The sequence below is a fragment of the Jaculus jaculus genome, chromosome 2, assembly GCF_020740685.1.
Source record: "Jaculus jaculus isolate mJacJac1 chromosome 2, mJacJac1.mat.Y.cur, whole genome shotgun sequence".
Taxonomy (NCBI): Eukaryota; Metazoa; Chordata; class Mammalia; order Rodentia; family Dipodidae; genus Jaculus; species Jaculus jaculus.
Genome location: NC_059103.1, coordinates 64,464,105 through 64,492,023, shown reverse-complemented (window position 1 = coordinate 64,492,023; position 27,919 = coordinate 64,464,105). Strand labels below are relative to the sequence as shown.

The following is a 27,919-nucleotide window of genomic DNA, read 5'->3' as shown; positions in this document are numbered from 1 at the left end:
TGCTAACATTTAAAATCAGTACTCTCTCTCTAAATACCAAATTTTAAGCCCTTCTTGGCCAGAGAATGTTATGTTATAATACTTTTTTATATGAATCACACACACAGTGATGGTTAAGGTGTTATCAACTTGATCTGCTTAGTAATCCACAGAAAACCTTTTTGGGTGGTTCTTCAAGGTTGCTTTCAGGAAGGATTAACTGAAGGAGGAAGTCCTACCCCTGAGTGAGCCCTTCCCCAAGAATGAGTGGCCCCTTCCTTTATATAAGGAAAATTTGGGTAAAAAGACTCCCTTCCTTCCATTTGGCTGCTTCCAGCCTGGATTGAAGACCAGCATGGACTGAAAACCAACATCAACTGAAGACCCACGTAGATTGAAAACCAGTAGCTCTTTAGGAAGCCTACAGGCTTATTGGGACTGCTGAAGCATCTGGCCACACCGACTGAGCAGCTACCAGGTTCCTTGATTCTCAGGCCTGCAACTTCTATTGGACTACCATAAACTAATCCAATAAATTTCCTTTTTAGTGTAATTCATTGTAGTGGTTCTATTCCTCTAGAGAGCCCTGACTAATATATATTTTGGTACCAGAAGTGGTTCTAGAGAAAGAGAATTGTAAGGATGGATTTCTCTAGTGGACTTGGTGCTATCTGGGGTTGGCTGTCCAACTTCAGTGCTGCTAAAGGCCCTGCTCGTAATAAGGAGACTGCTTTTATTGGAAATAAGGAGGGCACTAATAATCCATGGTGTGAACTATTTAAAGAACTCCATGAGATAGATATATTTGGTGATCTTGAGCCACATCTTGTGAAGAGCTAGGGACTTGGTGACTCTGTATTTAAAACATTTTAATATTTGTGGAAAAGTAAGACAAATGATGATGCTGGTTGGTTGCTTCTAGCATCTATGGACAAATTATTGAAGGAAGAACAGAAAGTCAGAAAGAAAAATTCCAAGCTTAAGACCCATGTACATGACCTCAAGGTTTCTAAGGGTGACCTGGAGAAGCATCTCCTCTCTAACCAGAACAGAGCTCAAATTGCAGAAAACCAAACCCAAGCTCTCATTGTAAGATTGGCTAACTTGAAAACTGAACTCAAATCCCAACCTCACCAACTTTCAGAAGTTAAACTGAGGGTACTGATTGGAAAAGAGAAGGATCCTGTGACTTGGGATGGTGATGTGTGGGAAGACGCTGAAGCATTTGGGGGCATTGAACTCTCAGATTCAAGTTGTTTTGCATGAAAATGTGACCTCCCCTGCCTTAGCAGTAGTTGTATCCCCACCTAGACACCTGAAGTACTACCCTCCCCTCTAGTGCCTGGGGGAATTAATCCTTCTATGTCTGAGGAATCAGCAGAAGGTGCGCCTCAGTTTCCAACCATCTTTGCCTCTAAGCCCATAACCAGACATAAGGCTAGGCTGGCCACAAGCTAGGAAGGCCCCTAAAGGTGAAATAGAAAGTGTGACACAAGAAGAGGTGAGGTATATCCCTAAAGAACTTCAGGAGATTTCTAGGTTATACAGGCAGAAGTATGGGGAATATGTGTGGGAATGGGTTTTAAGAGTGTGGGATGATGGAGGAAAGAACATAAGATTAGATCAGGCTGAATTTACTGAAATAGGACTACTGAACAGAGATTTTCAATTTAACACTGTAGCTCATTCAGTTTAAAGAGATGCCAAAGAGTTTATTTGATTGGTTAGCTGAAGTATGGATCCAAAGATGGCCTACTGTGAATGAGCTTGCACTGCCTGATATCCCTTGGCTTAATGTTCATGAAGGGATTAAAGGCTCTAAGACTAAAAGACAGATTAAAAGGAATGTTAGAGTGGATTTGCCATGTAAACTTATCTATGCCCTCACAATGGGAGCATCAAGAAGATGTGCCCTCCACTATAAGAAACAAATTTGTGAGGGGAGCACCAGCATACTTAAAGTGCCCAATCAATGCTCTTTTATGTAAAGAAGACATCAGAGTGGGAGGTGCAGTTGCTGTATTAAATGACTTAGATGCAATGGGTCTAACTGGATATTAGGGAAACAAGGGCCAAGTGGCAGCTCTGAATCACCAAAGACAAAGTGATAAAGTTTATCATAATAGGCAGCACAGGCAAAATAATGCATATAAAGATATGACTGATATGGAGCTTTGGCACTGCTGATTAATCATGATGTTCCCAGAAGTCAAATAAATAAGAAGTCTACTGTGTTCCTGCTTTATCTGCATAAGCAGAAAAGTTCTACAGCAAAGGAACATAAGGCCACTTTGAATTATTGCAACAGAGAAGCATGGCCTCTTAATCAGTTTCCAGACTTGAACCAGTTTACAGATCCTGAGCCCCTTGATTGAAGGGGTGGCTGTGTCCCCTCAAGGAAGGACCCTCCTACAACCTTCAAAAGTTTCAAGACCTGCAGCTTTTGATAGGGTATTTGTAGTCTGGGGAAAAGGACCTTTCGGGGCTCTTGGACACTGCCTCTGAATTGACACTGATTCCAGGAGACCCCAAACAGCATCTTGGCCTTCAGTTAAAATAAGTGCTTATGGAGGTCAGGTGATCAATGGAGTTTTGGCAAATGTTAGTCTAACAGTGGGCCCAGTGGTCCCCTGAATTCACCCTGTGGTTATTTCCCTAATCCCAGAATGCACGATTGAGATAGATATACTTAGAAGCTTGCAGAACCCCCACATTGGTTCCCCGACTCTTGGAGTGAGGGATATTATGATTGGAAAGGCCAAATGGAAGCCACTGAGAATTCTGCCACTGGGGAAAATAGTGAGTTGTAAACAATATCACATCCCTGCATGGACTGCAGAAATTAGTGCCACGATTAATGAATGACTTGAAGGATGAAGGTTTGGTGGTTTGTCTTTAACTCCTTTAACTCTCCTATTGGCCTGTTCTAAAGACAGACAGTTCCTGGAGAATGACAGTAGACTACTGGAAACTTAATCAGCTGGTGACTCCAATTGAAGCTGCTGTACCAGAAGTGGTTTCTTTACTTGAGTAGATTGACACATCTCCTGGTATCTGGTATGCAGCCACTGATCTTGCAAATGCTTTGTTCTTCATACCTGTCCTTAAGGACCACCAGAAGCAATTTGCCTTCAGCTGGCAAGGTCAGCAGTCCACCTTTACTCTTTTAACTCAACATTATATTAATTTTCTAGCCCTGTGTCATAGCTTAGTTCACAGGGATCTTATTCTTCTGTTCCCTCCACAAGGTGTCATGTTGGTCAATTATATCAATGACATTATGCTGGCTGGATCAAATGAACAGGAAGTGGCAGGCACTCTGGACTAGCAGGGATGGAAAAATAAATCCATGCAAAATTTAAGGACCTTCCACCTCAGTGAAATTTCTAGGAATTCAGTGGTGTGGTTTGTGCAGGGATATTCCTTTTAAGATGAAAGACAAGTTGTTGCATTTGGCCCCTCCTACCACTAAGAAAGAAACACAATGTCTAGTGGGCCTATTTGTATTTTGGAGACAGTACATTCCTCTTTTGGGTGTCTTACACCATCCCATATACCCTTGGAATTTTGGACCAAGGCCCTGCCATCTTCGGTAGACAATTATTCTCCCTTTAAGAGACAGCTCTTGACCTGCTATTAGGCCTTAGTGGAAACTGAAAGTTTGACAATGGGCCATCAAGTTACTATGTGACCTAAGCTGCCCATTATGAGCTGGGTGTTATCTCACCTACCAGGCCATAAAGTTGGACATGCACAGCAGCAGTCTGTCATCAAGTGGAAATGGTATTTCTGTGATTGGGCTAGAGCAGGACCTGAAGTTAAGTAAGTAAGTTACATGATAAAGTTGCCAAAATACCTATGGTTTCTACTCCTATTGCAATACCTGCTGTCCCCAAGCATGCACCTATGGCATCATGGGGTGTGTGCTATGATCAATTAACTGAAGATGAGAAACTATGGCATGGTTTACAGATGGTTCAACACATTAAGTGGGCACCTCCCAGAAGTGGAGAGCTGTAGGATTACTGTCCCTTTCTGGCACAAATCTGAAGGGCTGTGGTGAAAGTAAGTCTTCACAACAGGAAGAACTTTGGGCAGTGCACATTGTTGTGCATTTTACTTGGAAAGAAAAATGGCCAGATGTGTGGTTATACATACATGGCCAATGTTTTGGCTGGATGGTCTGGGACTTGGAAGGAGCACAATTAGAAAATTGGTGAGAATAACATTTGGGGGAGGTGTTTGGGGATAGAGCTCTCTGAATGGGCAAAGAATAAAAAGGTCCTTGTGTCCCATGTTAATGCTCATCAGGTGACCTCATCAGAGGATGACTTTAATAACCAAGTAGATAAATTGACCAGTCCTGTAGATAGTGGTCAACCTCTTTCCTCAGCCATCCCTGTAATTTCCCAATGGACCCATGAACAAAGTGACCATGGTGGCCGAGATGCAGGCTATGCATGGGCCAAAAACATGGACTTCCACTAAGGCTTACCTGGCTCTTGGATGTTGCTGAGTACCAAATCTGCCAGCAGCAGAGACCAACTTTGAGCCCCTGATATAGTAGCATCCCTTGGGGTGACGAGGCAGCAACTTCCTGGCAGGTTGACAACATTGGACCACTTCCATCATGGAAAGGGCAGAGTTTTGTCCTTTCAGGAAAAGACAATTATCCTGGGTATGCATTTGCCTTTCCTTCATGTAGTGCTTCTTCCAAAATTGTCATCCCTTTCCTTACAGAATGCCTTATCCTCCATCATGGTATTCTTTACAGCATTGTTTGTAATTGAGGAACTCACTTCATAGCCATAGAAGTATGGCAGTGGGTTCATGATCATGGAATCCACTGGTCTTACCATGTCCCATACCTCCCTAAAGCAGCTGGCTTGATAGAAGGGTGGAATGGCCTTTTAAAGAAACAGCAAGTAGATGACAATAGCTTGGAGGTCTGGAGGTGTGTCCTCCAGCAAGCTGTATATGCTCTGAATCAGAGTCCTATATATGGTGCTGTTTCTCCTGTATCCCAGACTGATGAGTCTAGGAATCAAGGGGTAGAAATGGGAGTGGTCCCCACTTACCATTACCCTAAGTGACCCATTTGCCAAATTTTTGTGTCCTGTTTCTGCAACCTTACACTCCACTGGCCTAGAGGTATTGGTGCCAGAGGGAGGGGTATTTTTGCCAGGAGAGCAAAAAACATTCCATTCAACTGGAAGCTAAGACTTCCTCCTGGCCACTTGGGGCTCCTGATGCCCTCCAGTCAACAGGCTAAGAAAGGAGTTACAGTGTTCACAGGGGTGATTGATCCAGACTATCAGGGGAAATTGGACTGCTCTTCCACAATGGAGGCAAAGAAGATTATGTCTAGAGTGTAGCAGGTTCTTTAGGGTGTCTCTTAGTGTTACCATGCCCTGTTATCAAAGTCAATGGACAACTGCAACAACCCAATCAATGTAGTGTGATAAATGGCCCAGATCCTTCAGGAATGAAAGTATAAGTCACCCTCCAGGTAAAGAACCAAGACCTGCTTAGGTGCTTGCTGAAAGTGGAGGAAATACAGAACAGGTAGTAGAAGATAGTTACAAATACCAGTTACAAAAGCAAGGACTGTAATTTCCATGCTTCTGTCCTACCTGGATACAAAGTGTTTGTACACATCTATACCAATATTAAGATTATATCACTAGCTGTTTTTGAATTTATATTAGACCTATTATATTAGACACTAAACATTCCTCAAGAAACCTTGCTTTGTATTGGCAGAAGATTTTGTGATTCTGGTTGTACATGGGATAGTTTTGCCATGTTAGTTAGAATTATGAGGTTGTTACTGTTTTTGTTTGGAAATTAAGTATGATGTAAGGAGATATGGTTTGGTGTCAAGTTGACAAGTGCTGGTTAAGGTGTTGTTAATTTAATTTGTTTAGTAATCCACAGAAATCCCTTTTGGGTCTAGGAGGTTGCTTCCAGGAAGTATTACCCAAAGGAGGAAATCCTACCCGAAAGTGAGCTCTTCTCCAGAGTGTGTGGCCCTCTCTGATGGGAACTTTATGTAAGGAAGCTCTGGGTGAAAAGAGCACCTTCCTTCTACTTTGCTGCTGGAGCTGCTTGTTGCCTTCAAGTGTGAATTGAAGACCAGTGTCTACTGAAGATCCACATGGACTGAAAACCAATGGCTCCTCAGGAAGCCTATAGGACTTCAGTGCTGGGTTGGTATTGCTGAGTCATCTGGCCACATGGACTGAGTAGCTACTGGGTTCCTTGGCTCTCAGGCTTGCAACTGTGATTGAACTACTATAATTTAATCCAATAAATTTCCTTTTTAATATAAGTTATTCTAGTAGTTCTATTCCTTTAGAGAACCCTGCCTAATACACATACATACATCTTAAGAATTTATCCTGAAAAATTTGGCCTTTGCTTAAAATAATAGAAGACAGTTTACAGTGCTGTGTAGCAAAGACCATATTTCATGTATTTAGGAATAAAGACATGTCAGGCTTTATTGAGTACATCACTAACTATATAACTAGCATTAAACACTCTATTTGCAACTGTTGCTGTGTATTTTGTGTGTGATTATCACCCCTAGATCTACATCCTATAAAAAGATATTTCTGTTTGCTTAATTATAAAGCTCTTATGAACAGGCTCCTCTGTAAATAGCTTGGTACAGCTGAAATAGAAATATAATTATAATGAAGGCAGATGTTTGTGAGATACTGGCTCATGAAACTTGTTCAGAATCTACAAAGGAGAAATGTTGGGACAGAGCTGGAGCTAGGCTTGTTTGCCTTTCTTATCAATCATTTTCATCCATCTTTTTGCTCAGAGGTCTATGTATTAATGGGCACAAGTAACTCACCTGGCTTATGATTGAGACTCAAGGATGGCTGATTTGGAGAAAGACTGAGATAAAGCTGTGAAAAATGAAGTCTCTCAACTAGAGTTAAGAATGAAGAAGCAGAACCTTGGTCTCTGTTCTACTGCTTGTGCAATTTGGGCTGAATTTTAGGGAGACTGGAGGTGAGGTTGTATGATGAGGTTAAATTTGTGTCATTTAAGAGACAAGATTCTCCATCTTCCTCATATGAATTTTCTAGAGGTTACTCACAGAGAAATGGTCCATTATTTGGTGAGGAAAAGGATAATAAAAACAATTATGAAAAAAGCTCTACTCCATTTTGGAAAGCAAGTAGACTGATGGCATGTATTTCTTGGTAAAGTGTGAAAATAAGTAGTCTGTATAAAGTTTGAAACTTTAGATGTAAAATAAGCATTGCTTCTAGGTTGATAATCAGTTGTTCTGTGATTCAAACTAAATTCTTTTGTAAGTAGATGTGACCTTAAATTCTCTATATTTACCTGCCCAAGTTTTGTGAGCCATTATTGTATTGAGGTTTTTAAAGTTAGTACTTGATTTTTAACATTCTAAGAACAGCCAAGCCTTTCCCTCCAGCTCAGCAACACCATGCAAAAGAAAAAAAAATTAGTTGATTGTCCCCACATTCCCTGTAAACACCTAGTATCTGCTCCCTCAAACCTTTCCTGCCATCCCAGTAGTGCCACTGTGGGTAAACCAGCTGATTCTTAGCACCAGCCCCAGTTTCTACACCTACAAGTCCTTCACTCTATAACAGTTGTGCCATGCCACTGCTAATGAACCTGCCACCTTCGGGCACTCCCCTACAATGCATCCACAAATGAATACACTCCTCTGCTCAATTTCACCCTCCCTTACTTGTTGTGAGTGAACCCATGTCGCCCTGCTCTATACACCTCCCGCATTCACCATGCTGCTGTGCTTTGTGTTATCCATATCCTCCTCAAAGAGTGCCCTTTCCTTATTGTTTGAGTGCAAATTCCACATATAAACCTACTTCAATGACACCTACTATGCACCCCTCTGACCTTAGGTTTGCTTTAACCCAGGGCCCTCTCTATGCCCTACAAGTAGACATCTGGATGAATTCAAAGATGACATTAACAAATGCTTGAACCAACTCAAGAGAACACAAACAAACAGATATCTGAAACAAGCAAGTCAAAGCAGTCAATGAAAATTCCATTCAATAAAGAGACAGAAATACTGAGACAAACAAAATTGAATGAAATAAACAGCAAGTCAAACCATAAACCCATCGAAAGCCTTACCAATGAAATAGACCATGTGGAACATAGAATATGAGATCCTGAGTATAAGAAAGAGAAAATCGATAAAGCAGCAGCCAAAATCAACGAGAATTTCAAAAAAATGTATGCACAGAACATAACAAACATGAGGGACAGCATGAAAAGACCAAATACATACATATTGGACGTAAGATCTTGATACCAAAGGAATGGAAAATATTTTCAATTATATTATAGAACAAAAATTTCTGTACTCTAGGAAAACAGATGCCTATCCAGATAGCAGAAGCATTTAGAATGACAAATAGATATGACCAGAAAAGAAACTTGATACATCATATTATAGTCTAAACATTTAATAGACAGAATAAAGAAAGAATACTGAAAGCCACAATAGAGAAACAAGACACTTCCAAAGGGTGGCCCATCATACTAACAGGCAATTTTTGAATGGGTAACCTGAATGAAAGAAGGGTTTTGAGTGATGTATTCCAAGTATTTTAAAAAAAAAATGTAGCTGCCAGCCCAAACAACTACACTCACAAAAATTATCTCTCATAATAGATGGATAAACAAACTTTTCCCATGATAAAATCAGAGAAATATGATTAAAGAGAAATATGAACACTATGAAGAAATTCAAGAGAAAAAAATAACAATCAATGATGGATTAGCTGTCAATCAAATGAAGACCAAAGAAAATGGATACACCACAAAATGACAAATATCACAGAAATTAAATGACTTTCAATAATAATTCTGAGTATTAAAAATCTCAATTCTTCAATTAAAAGTCACAGGCAGCCAAGAATTGGAAAACATTATACATCTTTCTGCTGCCTTCAAGAACTTATCTCATTCTTAAAGACAGATACTACCTTAAGGTAAAGGGATGGAAAAAGTGTGTCTAAGCAAACAGAATGAAGAAAAAAGAAAGTTTTTCCATTCTAGTAACTGACAAAATAGACTTCAAACCACAATTAGTCAGAAAAGATAAAGGACACTTTATATTGATCAAAGTGAAAACCCACCAAGAGAACATTACACACACACACACACACACACACACACACACACACACACACACACACACATATATATATATATATATATATATATATATATATATATATATATACACAATATATGAACACAGGGGCACACAACTTCATAAAGCAAACATTCCTAGACATGTAGTCACAGACTAACCACAACACAGTTATAATATGTGACTTTAGCACACTACTCCTTCCAATAGTTAGGTCCACCAGACAGAAAAATAAACAGAGAAACAGTGACATTAAATGATATCATAGAGAAAATTGACCTAAGAGATATGTACAGAACATTCCACCCAGGAAAAACTATATAATACACACTCTTCTCAGAAGTCCATGGGACTCTAAAATAGATCATATATTAAGGCACAAAGCAAGTCTCAAACAAATTTAATAAAATTGAAATAACTCCTTTCATTTTATCCAACTATAATGAGATCAACCTAAAAATTAATAAGTCAGAATATAGAAAATTCATGGGCTGAAAAAATGGCTCAGAACTTAAAGGTGTTTGTTTGCAAGGCCTGATGGCCTAGGTTTGATTCCCCAGTAACCAAATAAAGCCAATTGCACAAAGTGCTGCATGAGTATGGTGCATGGACTCATTTTCCATGGAAGGAAGTCCTGGGATGCCCAATCTCTCTCCCTCCCTCCCTCTCTCTCTCTCTCTCTCTCCTTTGTCTCTTTAAAATAACTAAAAAAAAAAAAAATTTTTTTTTTTAATTCACAAACCCCTAGCAATTAAAGAACACAGCATTGAATAAATGACTGGGTCATTGAAGAAATAAAGAAGGAAATAAAAAATTTTCTAAAACAATGAAAATGATAACACAACATATTAACATCTATGTCATACAGTGAAGGTAGTCTTAAGTGTTTACATTCTAAAATCACAGAGTTCTCAAATAACTAACTTACTAATGTACCTGAAGTCCTCATAAAAACAAGGAAAAAAAAAATCCCAAAAGCAGTAGATAGGAAGAAATAATTAAAATCAGGGAAGAAATTTAATGAAATAGAAATTAAAAATGCAGAGTCAATGAAATGAGAAGTTGGTTCTCTGAGAAGAAAAGTTGGATTGACAAACTCTTAACTTGCACTTGCTGGAGGAAAGGGGTGCCAGGCCAATATAGTTCCACTGCCTCACTGCACAGGGGTGATTGCCCTGCTACCCCCCCCACATGACCTTGGGCAGGCTCCACCCACTGGCCCACTGGCCCGCTGGAGCTCAGGCTCCTTTGGTCCATTTGTCTGCCACAGGCGTGCTGCTGATCCCCACTTGTACAACCTTAGCCTGCTCTGCCCATTTGCTCACTTACTGCTCTGGTTGCCGCCCATTCACACGCAAGCCCAGGGCCATTCCACCTGCCCAAGTGAGCTCAGGATCACTCTGACTGTCCGCCTGTGCCAGCTTAGGTGCAAGTGCTTCCCTATCTGCCAATCGCTGGCTGACAGCCAGTGTCTTGTTGCAGGTGAGCTCAGACTGCTTCTGGGTCCCAGTGTTCCACCATGTGCAAGTTTAGGCTGCTTTGGTGCTTGGTGTTTCAGCATCCCTCTGGGTGTGAGGGCATACAGCCTTGGTGTATCACTGTATGAGAACTATGGCAACTTTGGTGCCCCTGCCACAGAGGAGCTCAGGCTACTTTGGCATCCTAGCAAGTGAGAGCTCAGACATCTTGGCAACCACCTCAGGCTGCTTCAGCTTCCCACTGAACTTCAGTTCAGGCTGATCCGCCCACCTACATGTTATCTCAAGACCACTCAGCCCATCTAAGTGCATGACTGCTATCCCAGTCCAGCTCCCCCAAGAAGAACCAATTTCCCTGCCCATTGAGACCACAGTCCTACTCTCCCTGACCATACACTGTGATGGGCAGACTGCAATGCAAAATAAATAACATGAAAAATCAAATGCAAGAAAATCCAGTTACATCACCAAGTCCTACAATGAACACCTCTAATCAAAACACAGAAGAGTCATTAGGATCATAACACCAAAATGAAGCTATGAGCAATGCAACCCTGACCAAACAATTGGTAGAACTTGCAGAAAAGCAACAAAGGACCAATAATTGTGTGGGTGCTGCCATCAATAGATTAGACCTAAAGATAAGAAAATGGAAGGAGTTCAAAGACAGTTAAGAGATATGAAGGAGAGTGAAAATGAAGAGGACTTCAAAAGTCAGCTGGTGATGCTAAATGAAGACATAAAGAAATGTAAGGATGAATTTCAAGAAGCATCAAGAAAATCAGAAAATGATGTGAAAAGGGAGCTTAACAGAAGGATATAAACTACACAAAAAAAAAGTAATAGGAAATGCAAACCTATTTCAACAAATCCAAAACTCTCTAGGAGCTCTCAAGAATAGAGTCAGCCATATGGAGGATAGGAAATCTGACCTGGAAGACAAGATTGAAGGAACAGTTCAAGAGTTCAAAAGTTTCAATGAGTTCAAAATTTTCTGTGAACATAAAGTTTCCTTTGCTCTATCAAAAAAAAAAAAAAAAAAAAGTTTCTGTGAACAGAACATGAGGGAATAGTGGGAAACCATTAAACGTCCTAATATCAGGATCATTGGATACCAGAAGGAGAAGAAGTTCAGATCAAAGGCATGGAGAAATTTAAATTTAAGTTAAATTTAAATTTAAAATTTAACAAAATAATGGAAGAAAACTTCCACACTCTCTCAAAAGAAAAGCCCATCAAGTTACAAGAAGCTGGGCTGGAGAGATGGCTTAGTGATTAAGGGAATGCCTGTGAAGGCTAAGGACCCTAATTTGAAGCTTGATTCCTCAGGACACACATTAGCCAGATGCAAAAGGGAGCACATACATCTGGAGTTCACTTGCAGTGGCTAGTGGCCCTGGTGCACATTCTCTCTCTCTCTCTCTCTCTCTCTCTCTCTCTCTCTCTCTCTCTCTCTCTCTCTCCCTCTCTCTCCCTCTTTCTGTTGCTCTCAATATTTATTTGAGATAATAAATAAAATAAACAAAATATTTTTTTAAAAACATACAAGAAGCTAACAGAACTCCAAACAGATTGGGCCAAAGGAGAAACTCTGCAAGACATATTGTCATTAAGACTCTAAACATTGACACCAAAGAGAAAATCCTAAAAGCAACTAGAGAAAAACAGCACATCACTTTTTTTTTTAATTAAAAAAAATTTTTTTTGTTGTTTATTTCTATTTAAGAGTGACAGAGAGAGAAAGAGGCGGATAGAGTTAGAGACAGCGAGAATGGGAGCGCCAGGGCCTCCAGCCACTGTAAATGAACTCCAGATGCGTGCGCCCCCTTGTGCATCTGGCTTATGTGGGTACTGGGGAATCGAGCCTAGAACTGAGGTCCTTAGGCTTCACAGGCAAGTGCTTAACTGCTAAGCCATCTCTCCAGCCCAGCAGCACATCACTTTTAAAGGTAACCCTATCAGAATTACTTCAGACTTCTCAAGTGAAATTCTGAAAGAAAGAAGGACCTGGAATGAAACACTGCAAAATCTAAGAATGTATGGCTTCCAACCCAAACTACTCTACCGAGCAAATGTATCCCTCACAATAGATGGTGAAAGAAAAACTTTCCATGACAAAACTCAGCTTTACAATTAGATGAACACAGAACCAAACCTACAGAGAGTATTTCATGAAATTCTCCACACAGAAGAATAAAATAAGCAAACTCAAATGCCTACAAGAAGCAGATAACAATAACCAAACACAGAAAAGGCACAAAAAACTTCAAATTCTATGAAAACACCAAACCACATATAAAAACACAATATAGCATGTATCAAATCAAATCTCACAGTCATTACCCTAAATATTAATGGCCTGAATTCACCTATCAAGAGACACAAGCTAGCAGGATGGATCAGAAAATTAGCCCCTTCTGTCTGTTGTCTTTAAGAAACCTACCTCACCACTAAAACAGAAATGTCCTCAGGGTGAAAGGATGGAAAACACTATTCCAAGCAAGTGGGAATAAGAAACAAGCAGGCGTAGATATATTTATATTGGATAAAATAGACTTCAAACAAAAACTAATCAAAAAAGACAAAGAAGGCCACTTTCTCCTTATCAAAGGAATGATACATCAAGAAGATATTACAATCATAAGTGTGTATGCACCAAACACAGCGGCGCCACAAAAAACCTAAAACCTAAAGCAAAACCTACTTGACAATGAAACAGAAATAAGAACCAATACCATTATAGTTGGGGACTTTTGAAGGTGATTAACTCCTTTAGCAAAATTGCATAATACAAAAATCAATGCACATAAATCAGTAGCCTTTCTACATGCAAGTGACAAAGATACAGAGAAAGAAAGAATGGACATTGTCCCATTTTTAATAGCAACAAAAACAATAAAGTACCTTGGAATAACGTTAACCAAGGAAGTGAAAGACCTATACAAGAAAAACATGAAAACACTCAAAAATTAAATTGAAGAGGACTTGAGAAAATGGAAAGACCTCCCATGCTCCTTGATAGGCAGAATTAACATTGTGAAAATGGCAATCCTACTACGGCAATACACAGATTTAATGCAATTCCAAGTAAAATCCCAACATTGTTCTTCACAGATATAGAAAAAGTGATCTCAAAATTCCTATGGAAAGGAGGAAGGCATAGGAAATCCAAGCATATTATCAGGAAAAGAAATCCCTCTAGAAGTATAACCATACCTGATCTGAAGCTATATTACAGAGCCATAGTAATAAAAACAGCATGGTCCTGGCATAAAACCAGGAGTATAGACCAATGGAATTTCCCTGAGCCATGTTGGGTTCATTTTTGGTCTGCTTCAGTGCTGAGGTGTTGGGGGCCTCTGAGGCTCTGGCTCTCTGATTTGGTAGGAGTTGATTTTTCTCTGTGTTGGTCTCCTTCCCCTTTGTGCTGGCATCCAGTTCATCAGGAAAACAGAACCCTTGGTTGTTTCACCAATTTTCCTTAGTTTCATTCAGGCCCTTTTGAGGTGTGATGGGGCAGCTCTCTCCTTAGGACTTGCATTTATCTGAAAAAGAGAAGCAGATTCTCCAATGGAGAGTAAGTTAGCACCTGGAAAATTGAGATAACACTTACTTTTTTGATAAAGAGTTTAATAGGTGTAGGCCCTCTTGTACCCCATGATTGATGGTAGCTTGATATTGGAGAGTGGGCTTATGTTTGCCATTTGTATCTCTTCCTCTGTGAATTGTCTGTTCAACTCTGCACCCCATTTTGTGAGTGGAGTATTTGTCTTCTTATTGTTTAGACTTTTGAGTTCTTTGTAGATTCTAGAGATTAGGCCTCTATCAGTTGGATAACCTGCAAATATTTTCTCCCATTCTGTGGGTATTCTATTGGCTTTGCTTATTATATGCTTGTCTGTAAAGAAACTCTTCAGCTTCATATGATCCCATTGGTTGAGTGACTGTTTAAGAACTTGAGCCACTGGGGTTTTCAACAGCACACTTTTAAACAACAAGTGGATAGTGGACGAAATAAAGGATGAAATAGTGAAATTTCTAGAAATGAATGGCAATGAGAACACATCATACCAAACATTATGGGGCACAATAAAAGTGGTCCTCAGGGGAAAATTCATAGTACTAAATGCCTTCATAACAAAGACAGAGAGATCTAAGATCAACAACTTTACCATCCACCTAAATGCACTGGATAAGCAAGAATAATTCAATCCCAAAATCTTCAGAAGGAAAGAAATACTTAAGATAAGAGGAGAAATTATTGAATTGAAAACTAAGAAAACAATTAAGAAAAGTGATAAAACAAAGAGTTGGTTCTTTGAAAACAAAACAAACAAGATTGACAAATGCCTGGCCAATTTGATCAAGAAAAATAGAGAGGTTTCAAAGTAACAAAATCAGAAATTCAAACTTAGAGATCAAAAGAGACATAACTGAAATTGTAAAAATCATCAGGGCTTATTGCAAAAACCTCTACACAAAACTGGATAACATAGAAGAAATGGTTAAATTCCTGGAAACATACCATATACCAAAGCTAAACTCAGAGCAGATTAATCTCCTAAACAAACTTATCAGACCCATCAAGATTGAAAAGATAATAAAAAAACTTCCTGAAAAAGAAAAGTCCAGGACCAGATGGCTTCTCAGCTGAATTCTATCAAACCTTCATAGAAGAACACAACCAATCTTTCACAAACTGTGCCACCAAATTGGAGAACAAGGAAAGCTCCCCAACTCCTTTTGTAAAGCTAGTATCATGGTAATTCCAAAATCAGGCAGAAATGCCACAAGAAAAGAAAACTACTGGCCTATTTCCCTGATGAACTGAGATGTAAAGATTCTGAACAAAGTCCTCACAAACCAAACACAACAACACATCAAAAGCATTGTCCAGGGGCTGGAGAGGTAGCTTAGCGGTTAAGTGCTTGCCTGTGAAGCCTAAGGACCCCGGTTCGAGGCTCGGTTCCCCAGGTCCCACGTTAGCCAGATGCACAAGGGGGCGCATGCGTCTGGAGTTCGTTTGCAGAGGCTGGAAGCCCTGGCGTGCCCATTCTCTCTCTCTCCCTCTATCTGTCTTTCTCTCTGTGTCTGTTGCTCTCAAATAAATAAATAATTAATTTAAAAAAAAAAAACTATTAAAAAAGTATTGTCCACCTTGATCAAGTGGGTTTCAACCCAGAAATATATGGGTGGTTCAACTTTTGGAAAACTGTCAATGTAATATAACATATAAATAAGATTAAACACAAAAAAACCACATGACCATTTTGATAGATACAGAAAAGGCCTTTGACAACATATAACATCACTTCACGATCAAAACATTGGAGAGAATTGGCATGGTTGGTTCATATCTTAACATAATAAAGGCTATATACAAAGCTCCTAAAGCCAAAATAATACTTAATGGAGAGAGACTGGAGGAATTCCCATTGAGATCAGGAACAATTCAGGGGTATCCACTCTCACCTCTGCTCTTCAGTATAGTACTGGATGGCCTAGCTTAAGGAATAAGACAGGAAAAAGAAATAAAAGGGATACAATTTGGAAAGGATGCAGTTAAGGTAGCTCTATTCCCAGATGACATGATTCTATATGTAAGAGACCCAAGAGAATCCTTCCTAAAAACTCTTGAAGGTGATTAACTCCTTTAGCAAAATTGCATAATACAAAAATCAATGCACATAAATCAGTAGCCTTTCTACATGCAAGTGACAAAGATACAGAGAAAGAAAGAATGGACATTGTCTCATTTTTAATAGCAACAAAAACAATAAAATACCTTGGAATAACGTTAACCAAGGAAGTGAAAGACCTATACAAGAAAAACATGAAAACGCTCAAAAATTAAATTGAAGAGGACTTGAGAAAATGGAAAGACCTCCCATGCTCCTTGATAGGCAGAATTAACATTGTGAAAATGGCAATCCTACTATGGCAATACACAGATTTAATGCAATTCCAAGTAAAATCCCAACATTGTTCTTCACAGAGATAGAAAAAGTGATCTCAAAATTCCTATGGAAAGGAAGAAGGCATAGGAAATCCAAGCATATTATCAGGAAAAGAAATCCCTCTAGAAGTATAACCATACCTGATCTGAAGCTATATTACAGAGCCATAGTAATAAAAACAGCATGGTCCTGGCATAAAACCAGGAGATAGACCAATGGAATAGAATTGAGGACCCAGACTTTGGGTCAAAGAACAACCACAGATACTTGATATTTGAGACAAGCCCTAATAATATAGGCTGTAAAAAAGACAGCATCTTCAACAAATGGTCCTGAACAAACTGGATAACCATATGCAAAAAACTGAAACTCAATCCACACATCTTACCATGCACAACACTGTAGTCCAAATGGATCAAAGACCTCAATATAAGACTGGAAACTCAGCTACTACTGGAAGAAAATATAGGAGAAACATTTCATGATATAGGAATGGAAAAAGACTGCCTGAACAAAACCCCAGTAGCACAAGGTCTTTAACAAACACTCAAGCAATGGGATCACATGAAGCAGAAGAGTCTCTTCACAAACAAATATACAATAAGCAAAGCCAATAGATTACCCACAGAATGGGAGAAAATATTTGCTGAACATACAACTGACAGAGTCCTAATCACTAGAATCTACAAATAACTTGTCATGAGTTTGAGGTCAGACTGAAACTGCATAGTGAATTCCAGGTCAGCCTGAGTGACAGCAAGACTCTACCCCTAACAGATCATTCTCAGTGAACTTACCCAATCACAGAAAAATAATCGCTGCATAGTCTCACTAATCTACAGCACCTAACCTGAACATACCTAAAATGCCAACATACCCAGCAAGCATCTCGAGAACCAGACAATAGGGTGGGTGGGGAGAAAGGAGAGTGCAAGGGAGGCTGTGGGGGACACCACTCTGGATGCAAACAGCAATGGTACCACAAAATTCTATATCCTAAAAGACAGACTAAATGGTTGAACCTTCACCAGGCCCTTACAAGGAACACCTGAGTCACAAGGCACTGGAGAGGGTATGATAATGACTGACCTTAATCTTCTACACCTCTGCCTCTGCCTCTGTCTCTGTCTCTGTCTCTGTCTCTGTCTCTGTCTCTGTCTCTCTCTTCTCCCTTCATGGGCACTGACCTGTAACTCCCAGTACCAGCATGTGGCTATAATCCCTAATTACCTTTTGATCAGAGAGACTTACAAGGTTTCCTAAAAGAATGACAGATTTCTGTTAGAGTACTTGATGACCCACCAAAGTTTAGTGGTAAGACCCTACTGCTGAAGACACCATATTGGGTTGACACATAACCTGGAATGACATGGCTGGAAGCTAGAAGAGAGTCAGTCCCCAGAGAGTCAGCACATCTAGTTGCCAGAAGGTGCTACATGGGCAACTGGGGAAAAATGACCAATATGTGTCCAAGCAATTCATAATCTAAACTACTTAGTCACAAATAACTTGTCGTGATGCTCACATAAGTGCAGTAGTTGTGCTCAGCCATGGTGGGAAACCAACTGCTTTTGATTTGGCTAACCTATCCACTCAGTGGAACAAAATACATAGCTGGAGTTTGGAAACAAGCCAGAACCAGATCCAAAAATGAGCCTGATCTCCATTATCAAGCTATTACCAATTGTGGGCCACAAGAGGGCCTACACCTATTAAATTCTCTCTAAAAAGTAATGGTTACCCATTTATCTAGTGCTAACTTTACTCTTCGTTGGAGAATCTGCTTCTCTTTTACACATAGACACAGATCATAAGGACAGAAACACCCCATCATACCTCAAAAGGGTGAACTTTGTACCAGCACAAGGGTGAAGGAGATCAATATAGAGAACAAGCAACTCTTACCAAATCAGATATCCAGAGACACAGTGTCCCAAGACCTCACACTGAGGCAGACCTAAAATGAACCCAACATGGCTCACAGAAGTTTGTGGAAGAGGAGGCGGAAAGAATGTCAGAGCCATATGTTGGGTCACAATATACAAAGACATTTCCTCCTACCCATAACTGAAGGTTATCCCCACAATGCATTACCCATATGCCTCAACAAGAAGGGGACTGTGGGGAGGACAGGGAGGAGGCTAACAACGGTATCAACTTGACTGTATTCACTGAGTACAAAACTAATTAACAAAAATCAATAAGTAAATAAATAAACAAAAACATTTTAAAGTAAAAATATTTCAAGGACAAAATAAAGTTATGAAGAAGGTAGGAATCAAAGGAACAAACTTTTTATTCATAAAGCTATAGATGACTAAGCTTCACCTAACATCTTGCTAAATGGAGAAAATAAAGGCATTACCAGTAATGTTCAGAACAAGATAAGGATCCCCACTCTTGTCATTCCTATTTGACATAATACCAAAACCCTAATTCTCTCACCTCTATTTTCAGAGTGTGGAAATTATAGTCCTGTGATATATGTGTGCCTATGTTCTTTCAAATGCCTGAACTTCTTTGTGATTTGTGTGGACATTGCTCCAGTATACCTGAGCTAGTTACTGCTAAGTGTTCCACAGGGAGTAGGTGTCCTGGGCAGGAAGCTTGACATTAATGAACAGTGACAAGCTGCTATAAGAATCTTTGAAGAGCAGTAGCAATGGTTTGCTAAGGTTTACTACAGCTCTGTTGGTGTATAGTTTATACAGCAAGCAGGGAATCATTGCTGGTTTGTGGTTGAGGAATTAAGACTCAGAGATATGAAGAGTGTGTCTTGCTTTGCAATGATCAGTGTTGAGTACAGTGCTTCTGTGGGGTTCCCCGGAGGGATCCCCGCTCAGGGCAGTCTACGGGACCCCAAGAACACTCACGCAGGACGCTCTCAATGCAAACCGCACGAGGTTTATTGAATCCGATGCATCGGGGCTCAACACAGATTCCTCTCGCAGGAGGGGGTGGAGAGCCCCTAGCAACGGGTTTGGTCAGCTTATAAAGGCTAAAACCATAGGTATACATATTCATAGGGGCTTTCCAGCCGTGGGTCCCTTTGATTGGGTGGGGCCCACGGGGCGGGCTCGAGTCTTGGGGCTTCAGATATGTGTTGACTATTGATTGGTTGTGTCCAGGTGGGGAGTTATCTTAGTGAGGAACTAGGAGTTGTTTGTTCAGCTCGAGTCCCTGGAATTTAGGCATTGTATAAGGTGCACAAAAGGTCAGGTTCCTCATGGTATGCTTTTTACAAAATGGAGGCGGTTGTAAAATGGCAGTTCTGCGGTTCAATGCAGCAGCAAGCAAGCCTTATTACAGAAGCTTAAAAAGGCAGGTTAGCGGAGCAACTAGAAAACAGGGCAACTTTTATCCTTTCATTTCCCCCTTTTCTTTGTCATAATTCCAATCATGGAATTTCAGTTTCTGCAAGAGACTGGTACTGTTGTTTAAGTATCATGACTTGGACAGTGCTGATCCTTTCTCTAATAAAGGTAACTAATCTATTTATTATGCATGGACCAAAGGTGAAGAGGAGAATTAAGATGATAAGTGGCCCTAGCAAGGTGGAGATCAAAGTAGTCATCCAGGGGGACCTGGTGAACCAAGATTCATACCAAGACTGGTTCTGTTGTCTCTCTCGTTTACGTTGTTCTAGGCTTTCTCGTACTTTCTGCAAGCTGTTTTCTACTAATCCAGTCTTGTCTGCATAGAAGCAGCACTCTTCTCTTAGGGCTGCACAGAGTCCCCCCTGCTGTAAAAATAACAAATCTAGGCCCCTTCTATTTTGTAATACAACCTCTGAAAGTGAAGAAACCGAGTCCTTTAGGTTCTGCATTCCTGACTGTAACTCTTGTAGATCTTTGTCTATTGCTAAGCTAAGCTGAGCGTATTGTTGGTTAGAGGTGACAAGGGAAGCTATGCCAGTGCCTGCTCCTGCCACACCCATTATTAAGGCTAATGTAAGAGTGGTTATGGGCTCTCTCTTATTCCTAGAGGGGGCAGAGAGGTCAGGATTCCAGATTCTTTGAAAATCATCAGAGTTTCTTATAGTAAGCCTGGGCAGCAAGTTAATAAGCACACAATAGTCCTTTTTGTCTAGGAAAGTTGTTATTTCTATATAGGTAGTTAACCCTGTGGAGCAGGCGAGGTAGGAGTCCGAGGGGGCCGAAGCATATGTGTCACTTTTGGAATCTATGGTGAGAGTCTGATTACAGATCTCTTGGAGGGAGGTAGGGGGCAACATATGAGGGCCTACCAGACAGAGTCCTGCTCCAGAGACAAAACTCATAGTGAGTCCTTGAGTGCCAGGTGGGGGCCTCCACCGTAGGCCAGAGGTCTCATTGGTAAACGTTACTTTTCCTGAGGCGGCTAGTCCTTCATAGAAGGGGGGGCTGGAAGAGTAACAAATCCAACATTCCCCCAGAGCGTGGTTAATAGAATTAAAGACCTGAATAGAGGAATTGATCAGAGTTAGGATGAGATCGGCAGAGGAAGGGGACCTTGGGGGAACTGTGGGTCTGAAAAAGGTGGAGGCAGCTGCAGTTGGGGAAGTAGAGGGGAGTGATTGCTGGGGTGGTTCAGGTTGAGCTGGGGATTGTGGGTTATGGAGTACAGGGTTGGGGCCTATACTGGCTTTTTGGGAATCTGGGAGAGTCTTGGTTAGCTTAATCTTAAAAGTTAGGCCGATGTCCTTCCCTGACACGTACAAGCGAAGGCCCCACTCAAGTCCTCTATTATTTTCCCATTTTACCCTTTTTCCTTTTTCTGTAAAAGATATCAGGATGGGGTTACACCAGTTATTACATCTCTCCTGGGGAAGTACTATAAGTTGTCCCCCTACGACGTGGTGGGCTAAGTCTTTTTCTTCTATGGGGCTTTTTCTTTTTATTGTAATATAATCCCATGAAGAGTAGGGGCGCCAGGGCCCATCTCCAGTAGTTTCACATCCCCAGGAGGCACAGAAATAATCGTTATAATAACCGCAGTAATTTGATGTTCTTGGTCTATGGGAGGGTCCGGGGCAGACATAAATTGGGGCCGTATTGAGAAGGGTTCTGTCAATTGTGTTGCCACACCCATACTGGGGAAGGTATCGATTTCCAGTATTTATAGGCTTGTTTTGTGGCCAAAAATGGTCGGGGGTGCCCCACTGTGGGTCGGCTCCTAGTGCAAGGGCACACAGGTCTACCTCGAGAGGGGGCCAGGGAGTAGACTTTGATAGTTGAGATGTGGAGTTAGCTACATCTCCTGCTTGGTTAATGATTTGCCAGGTATAATTGTAAAGTTGATAGGGTGAAGAGGATAGAGAACAAGGCAACAATATAATTAACAATGTCCAAACCTTAAGAAACTTCATCGCGGCTGACAGAGACACGGCGAAGACGCAGTTTAAGGGGGTTATCAGTCTTTGTCAGCTGCCAGAGGGGGTCAGGTGATGGAGCTGGTTTCACGTGGGATGCATGGATCCAGACAGCTATCCCGTCTACCTTCACGGCGGTGGGTGTCGTCAGGGGTACCGTGAAGGGCCCTTTCCAACGAGGTTCGAGGTTTGAGGGTCGGTGTCGCCTCACGTAGACTGAGTCCCCCGGCTGGTATGAATGCGGGGCTGGGTCCTTAGCAGGCAGATAGCTCTCCTTCAGTTTTGGCCATAAGTCCTTTTGGAGGATATATAGCGCCTGGAGCCTGTGGTTCAGATCAGAGGAAGAAATTATATCTGGGGTCTGCATTAACAACTTATTAAGTGGGGTTGGGACACCAAATAAAATCTCAAAAGGAGTTAGGTTAAACTTGTAAGGGGTGTTGCGAACTCGGAAGAGGGCCCACGGAAGGAGCATCACCCAATCTGTACAGCCAGTCTCTAAGGACAATTTAGTTATGGTCTCTTTTAATGTTCTATTCATTCTTTCTACCTGTCCTGAGCTCTGGGGTCTATAAGCACAATGTAATTTCCAATTGATCCCCAAAGTTCTGGCCACCTCCTGACTTACCTGGGCAACAAAGGCAGGACCGTTGTCTGAGCCTATTACCTGAGGTACCCCATATCTGGGGATGATTTCTTCTAAAAGTTTTTTGGTTACCATTGTGGCAGTCTCTTTCTTAGTGGGATAGGCTTCCACCCATCCAGAGAATGTGTCTATAAAAACTAGAAGATATTTATTCCCGTAGCAAGCAGGTTTCAGCTCAGTGAAATCAGTCTCCCAATATAAGCCTGGTCGATCTCCGCGAAGTCTCTTTCCAGGGTCCGTCTGGGAGGTCTGGGCATTTACTTTTTGACATGGGATGCATTGTTTTACCAGTTTCTCAGCCATTTCTTTGAGTCCTATTATGTGGTAGTCAGTCTTTTTGAAGGTTTCTATTAATTTTCTAGCTCCAAAATGAGTTAGCCTATGTAGCTGTTGCAGAGTGGATTCTGCTTGTTGTCTAGGTAGGATATGTTTTCCTTCTTCTGTCTCCCATCTTTGGGTGTCCTTATTAAATTTCTTTTGTATCCTAGTCATATCTTTTAGGTCCTGTTCAGTATATTCTGAAGGCTGTAACTCTGGGGGACCAGTTTCTTTTTCAACTAAGGGAAGCAGATACGCTCCTTGAGCAGCCTTTTTGGCCTCTACATCAGCCATCCTGTTTCCTCTTGCCACTAGAGAGTTTCCTTTCTGGTGCCCCAGACAATGGACTATGGCCAGCTTTGCCGGCCGATGCAGGGCATCGAGTAAATCCAAAATTTCTTGTTTGTTTTTAATTTCTTTTCCGGCAGAGGTTAATAATCCTCTCTGTTGGTATATGGCACCATGTACATGTGCAGTTGCAAAAGCATACCGGCTGTCCGTATATATGGTAGCTTTTTTCCCTTCTGCCATATTTAGGGCCTGGGTTAATGCAATTAGTTCAGCCTTCTGGGCTGAAGTCCCTTCAGGCAGTCTGATGGCCCAAATCACCCTGTCTCCGTCAACAATTGCCGCCCCCGCCATCCGCTTACCTTCAAGGAGGTAACTACTGCCATCAGTGAACCAGGTTACCTTGGCATCCGGTAGTGGCTGGTCCGTCAGATCAGGTCTCGTTCCAGTAGCCTCAGCCAAGATGTCCCCACAGCTGTGGATTACTGTGGAGTCGGGGTCTGGCCAGAGGGTAGCCGGATTCAGTTGAGTGGGGGGTGCAAACTTGACTCTATCCGAGTTAAGGAGGAGACTCTGGTAGTGGGTGACTCGGGCGTTTGAGAGCCATCGGTCTGGAGGCTGGCGGATGACACTCTCCAGTGCATGGGACGCAATGACTGTGACAGTCTGCCCCAGAGTTAATTTATCAGCATCCTTCAAAAGTAAAGCCACAGCGGCAATAATCTTAAAGCAAGGGGGCCACCCAGCGGCCACAGGATCCAACCTTTTTGATAAATAGGCCACTGGCTTTCGCCAGGGCCCTAGTTTCTGGGTCAGTACCCCTTTTGCAATGCCTTTCTGCTCATGTATATACAAGTAGAATGGCTTGGAGGTGTCAGGAAGGGAGAGAGCGGGTGCCTTTAAGAGGGCACGCTTGATGTCGTCAAAAGCCTGTTGTTGTTCCTCTCCCCATTGGAAAGCTGCAGACGTCTTGGTCAAGGGGTAAAGGGGGGCCGCCAGGGCGGCGAACCCCGGTATCCACAGTCTACAAAATCCTGCAGATCCCAGGAATTCCCGTACTTGTTTGGCATTTGCAGGCACTGGGATCTGTTCCACAGCCTGTTTACGTGCTTCCGTTAGCCATCTCCGCCCTCCTTTCAGGGAATACCCCAAGTAGGTTACTTGCCTTTTGCAGAGTTGGGCTTTCTTCGCCGAGGCGCGGTAACCCAGGCGGGCCAGTTCCTCTAATAGTGCCTTTGTTCCCTGTTCACATTCAGTTTGGGTTCCAGCCGCAAGGAGTAAGTCATCAACGTATTGGACGAGAGTTACCTGGGGGTTTGAGGTTCAGAAGGAGGCCAGGTCCTGGTGAAGTGCCTCGTCAAAGATGGTGGGTGAATTTTTGAATCCTTGAGGCAACCTAGTCCAAGTCAGCTGTCCGGAGATTCCGGAGTCTGGGTCCTTCCATTCAAAGGCAAAGATAGGTTGACTTTTTTCATGCAGTGGCAGACAGAAAAAAGCATCTTTTAGGTCCCGAACTGTGTACCAGTCTCGGTCCGGAGGTAGTGAACTCAGGAGGTTATAGGGGTTAGGCACAGTTGGGTGTAGGTCTTCAACCCTCTTATTAACCTCCCTTAAGTCCTGAACTGGGCGATAGTCATTGGTATTTGGCTTGCGCACTGGTAGCAAAGGGGTATTCCAGGGAGATTGGTACATTTTTAGGACTCCTAATTCTAAGAGCCTCATTATGTGAGGTTTTATTCCTTCTCTGGCCTCCTGACTCATGGGGTATTGACGTACCGAGACAGGTGTTGCGGAAGCCTTTAGATTAACAATTATTGGCGGTTGATGGGTGGCCAATCCCATCCCGGCAGTCTCGGCCCATGCTCCCAGGACTTTGGTGAGCCATTTGCTAATGTCTGCATTGGTCTGAGGCCTTTCAAACAACCTATGTTCATCTTCTAGTTTCATAGTTAAAACATGGATAATTTCCCCATGTTGGTCAGTTACTTGGGGGCCCTTCTTTGTGAAGGTAATTTGGGCTCCTATTTTTGTTAACAAGTCTCGCCCTAATAAGGGAGCGGGGCAGCCTGGAATCACGAGGAACGAGTGGGATACCCGGCCCACGCCTAGGTCCACCGTTCTTCGGGTAGTCCATGAAAATTGTTGATTTCCAGTAGCCCCGAGCACCCACGATTTCTTGTTAGAAAGGGGTCCTTCTGGTTTCAGTAGGACCGAATGTTGGGCACCAGTGTCCACTAGGAACCGGATGGGTTTCCCCTCCACCTTCAAAGTTACCCTAGGCTCGGGGAGGGGATCCGAGCCCCGTCCCCCTCATTCATCATCTTCTAGGGTCAGAACCACTTTTGGTTTCTTTTTGGGGCAGTCTTTAATCCAGTGTCCCTTTTCTTTGCAATAGGCACATTGGTCCTTTTCTAATTGGCGCCTGTTGCCCAGGTTTTGCTTCTGCCTAGTATCCCTAGGTCTTCCTGTGTCTTTTCTATCCTGGATTACGGCGGCCAGAATTCGAGTCATGTTTTTCTCATGTCTCTTATCACGTTTATAGTCCCTTTCTTCCTGCGCTTTTGCCCTTCTCTCCTCTTTTTCTTCTTCAGTTTCTCTTTTATTATAAACCTTTTCTGCTTCCCTGACTAAATCTGACAGAGTATAACGGCTTAACCCATCGAGTCTTTGTAATTTTTTTCTAATATCTGGCGCCGACTGATCTACAAAATACATCAGTACTGAAACCCTTTGTTCCTCCGCCATAGGGTCAAAGGGCGTATATCTACGATAGGCCTCCATGAGGCGCTCAAGGAACAAAGAGGGGACCTCATTAGGTCCCTGAATGACTTCCCTTACCTTGGCCAAATTGGTAGGGCGTCTTGCAGCCCCGCAGAGACCAGCCACCAGAGCCTGGCGATAGATTCGGAGATGCTCCCTACCGTCAGGGTTGTTGAAGTCCCAGTTGGGTCTGATCAGGGGGAACCCGTCATCTATAACGTTCTGGAGTTGGGTTGGGCGCCCGTCGTCACCAGGGACATTCTTTCTGGCCTCCAGCAGGATACGTTCTCTCTCCTCAGTCGTGAAGAGGGTCTGGAGTAGCTGCTGGCAATCGTCCCATGTGGGCTGGTGGGAGAAAACTAGGGATTCCATGAGTGCAGTTAATTTTGAGGGGTCCTCCGAGAAGGGAGGGTGGTTGGCCTTCCAATTATAAAGGTCTGCAGAGGAGAAAGGCCAATATTGTAGGGGTGGTAGAGGTCTCTGAGTTGGGTCATCTCCTGGTCCTAAAGGGGGTGGGGGTCCTATGGCCCTAAGTGGTAGGGCAACGGTAGTATCAGGAGACAGAGCTCGTCTACTCCGGGTCCCCGTGGCTGGGCCCCCCTGTATCCCTTCCTGTGAGGGGGCAGGAAGAGGAGCTGTGGGGGTGTGGGTTGGCGGGTAAGGAGGTGGTGAATCCAGAAGGAGCTCCGTCTGAATGTCCGGGTAAATCTTCTTTTCCTTCCGGGGGGGTCCTGCAACGAGAACTTTTGAATCCCCCGAGGGGCTACTGTTAGTGGGTTGGGGAGGAATCCAGGGCTTCAACCAGGAAGGCGGGTCTTGGACAAGATCCTGCCAAGTAAAAATGTAAGGCATCTGGTCGGGGTGGCCTCCGGGCTCCTGCAAGATGATCCGTTTAACAGCCTGGATAAGATCTGGGTTGAAGGTCCCTCCTCGGGGCCATCCAACATTAAACATAGTCCATTCTCCCTCACATAGAGTTTGCCATTTTCCTTTCTTTATTTCAACAGATAAACTATGAGCTCGGCTCTTAACGTCAGTCCAGTGAGCTAAAGTCAAGTCCAAAGGGGTTGAGATAGTCTGTCCCATGTTGGAAGAGAAATAAAAGAGATAGGAGAACAAAAGGATCTGGAGAACACCGAGAACAAAGAGACAAAGGCGGCCCGCTCGCTGCTCGAGTAAAAACGAAACTGAAGCAGATGGCGGCGAGGGGGACCCAGATGATGCTTCCCGACAGAGGCGAACTCGATCCGAGTTCTTCAGATAGGAGACAGAAAAACCTGTCTCCTGGGGGCAATCAGGAGCGTCCTCCAGATTGCTGGGTGTTGGTCCCCGGGCCCGTCAGCCCCGACTCAGAGCACCCAAAGGGAAGGCATCCAGATACTGAAACCGGTTGAAATCGAGAATTTTTCCAGAGGACAGATATAAGAGTACAGACATACACGGACAAGACAAAGACAGGAGGCGCCTCTTACCTCTGAGGGGTCCTAGATGAGGTCTGGGGTCCTGTAGAGTCTCCTGCCTGGCTCGCCAAATGTGGGGTTCCCCGGAGGGATCCCCGCTCAGGGCGGTCTACGGGACCCCAAGAACACTCACGCAGGACGCTCTCAATGCAAACCGCACGAGGTTTATTGAATCCGATGCATCGGGGCTCAACACAGATTCCTCTCGCAGGAGGGGGTGGAGAGCCCCTAGCAACGGGTTTGGTCAGCTTATAAAGGCTAAAACCATAGGTATACATATTCATAGGGGCTTTCCAGCCGTGGGTCCCTTTGATTGGGTGGGGCCCACGGGGCGGGCTCGAGTCTGGGGGCTTCAGATATGTGTTGACCGTTGATTGGTTGTGTCCAGGTGGGGAGTTATCTTAGTGAGGAACTAGGAGTTGTTTGTTCAGCTCGAGTCCCTGGAATTTAGGCATTGTATAAGGTGCACAAAAGGTCAGGTTCCTCATGGTATGCTTTTTAC

At 42.7% G+C, this 27,919-nt stretch overlaps 1 protein-coding gene across 1 annotated transcript; it reads right to left on the bottom strand.

Moving 5' to 3' along the window:
* Nucleotides 1-20,773: 20,773 nt before the first annotated feature.
* Nucleotides 20,774-27,043, bottom strand: LOC123458485. The gene is given in 2 exon segments (XM_045142536.1): nucleotides 20,774-23,065; nucleotides 23,150-27,043. Coding segments are annotated over 2 exon segments (5,031 nt in total). The 3' UTR covers nucleotides 20,774-21,928.
* Between the last annotated feature and the right edge of the window lie 876 nt (nucleotides 27,044-27,919).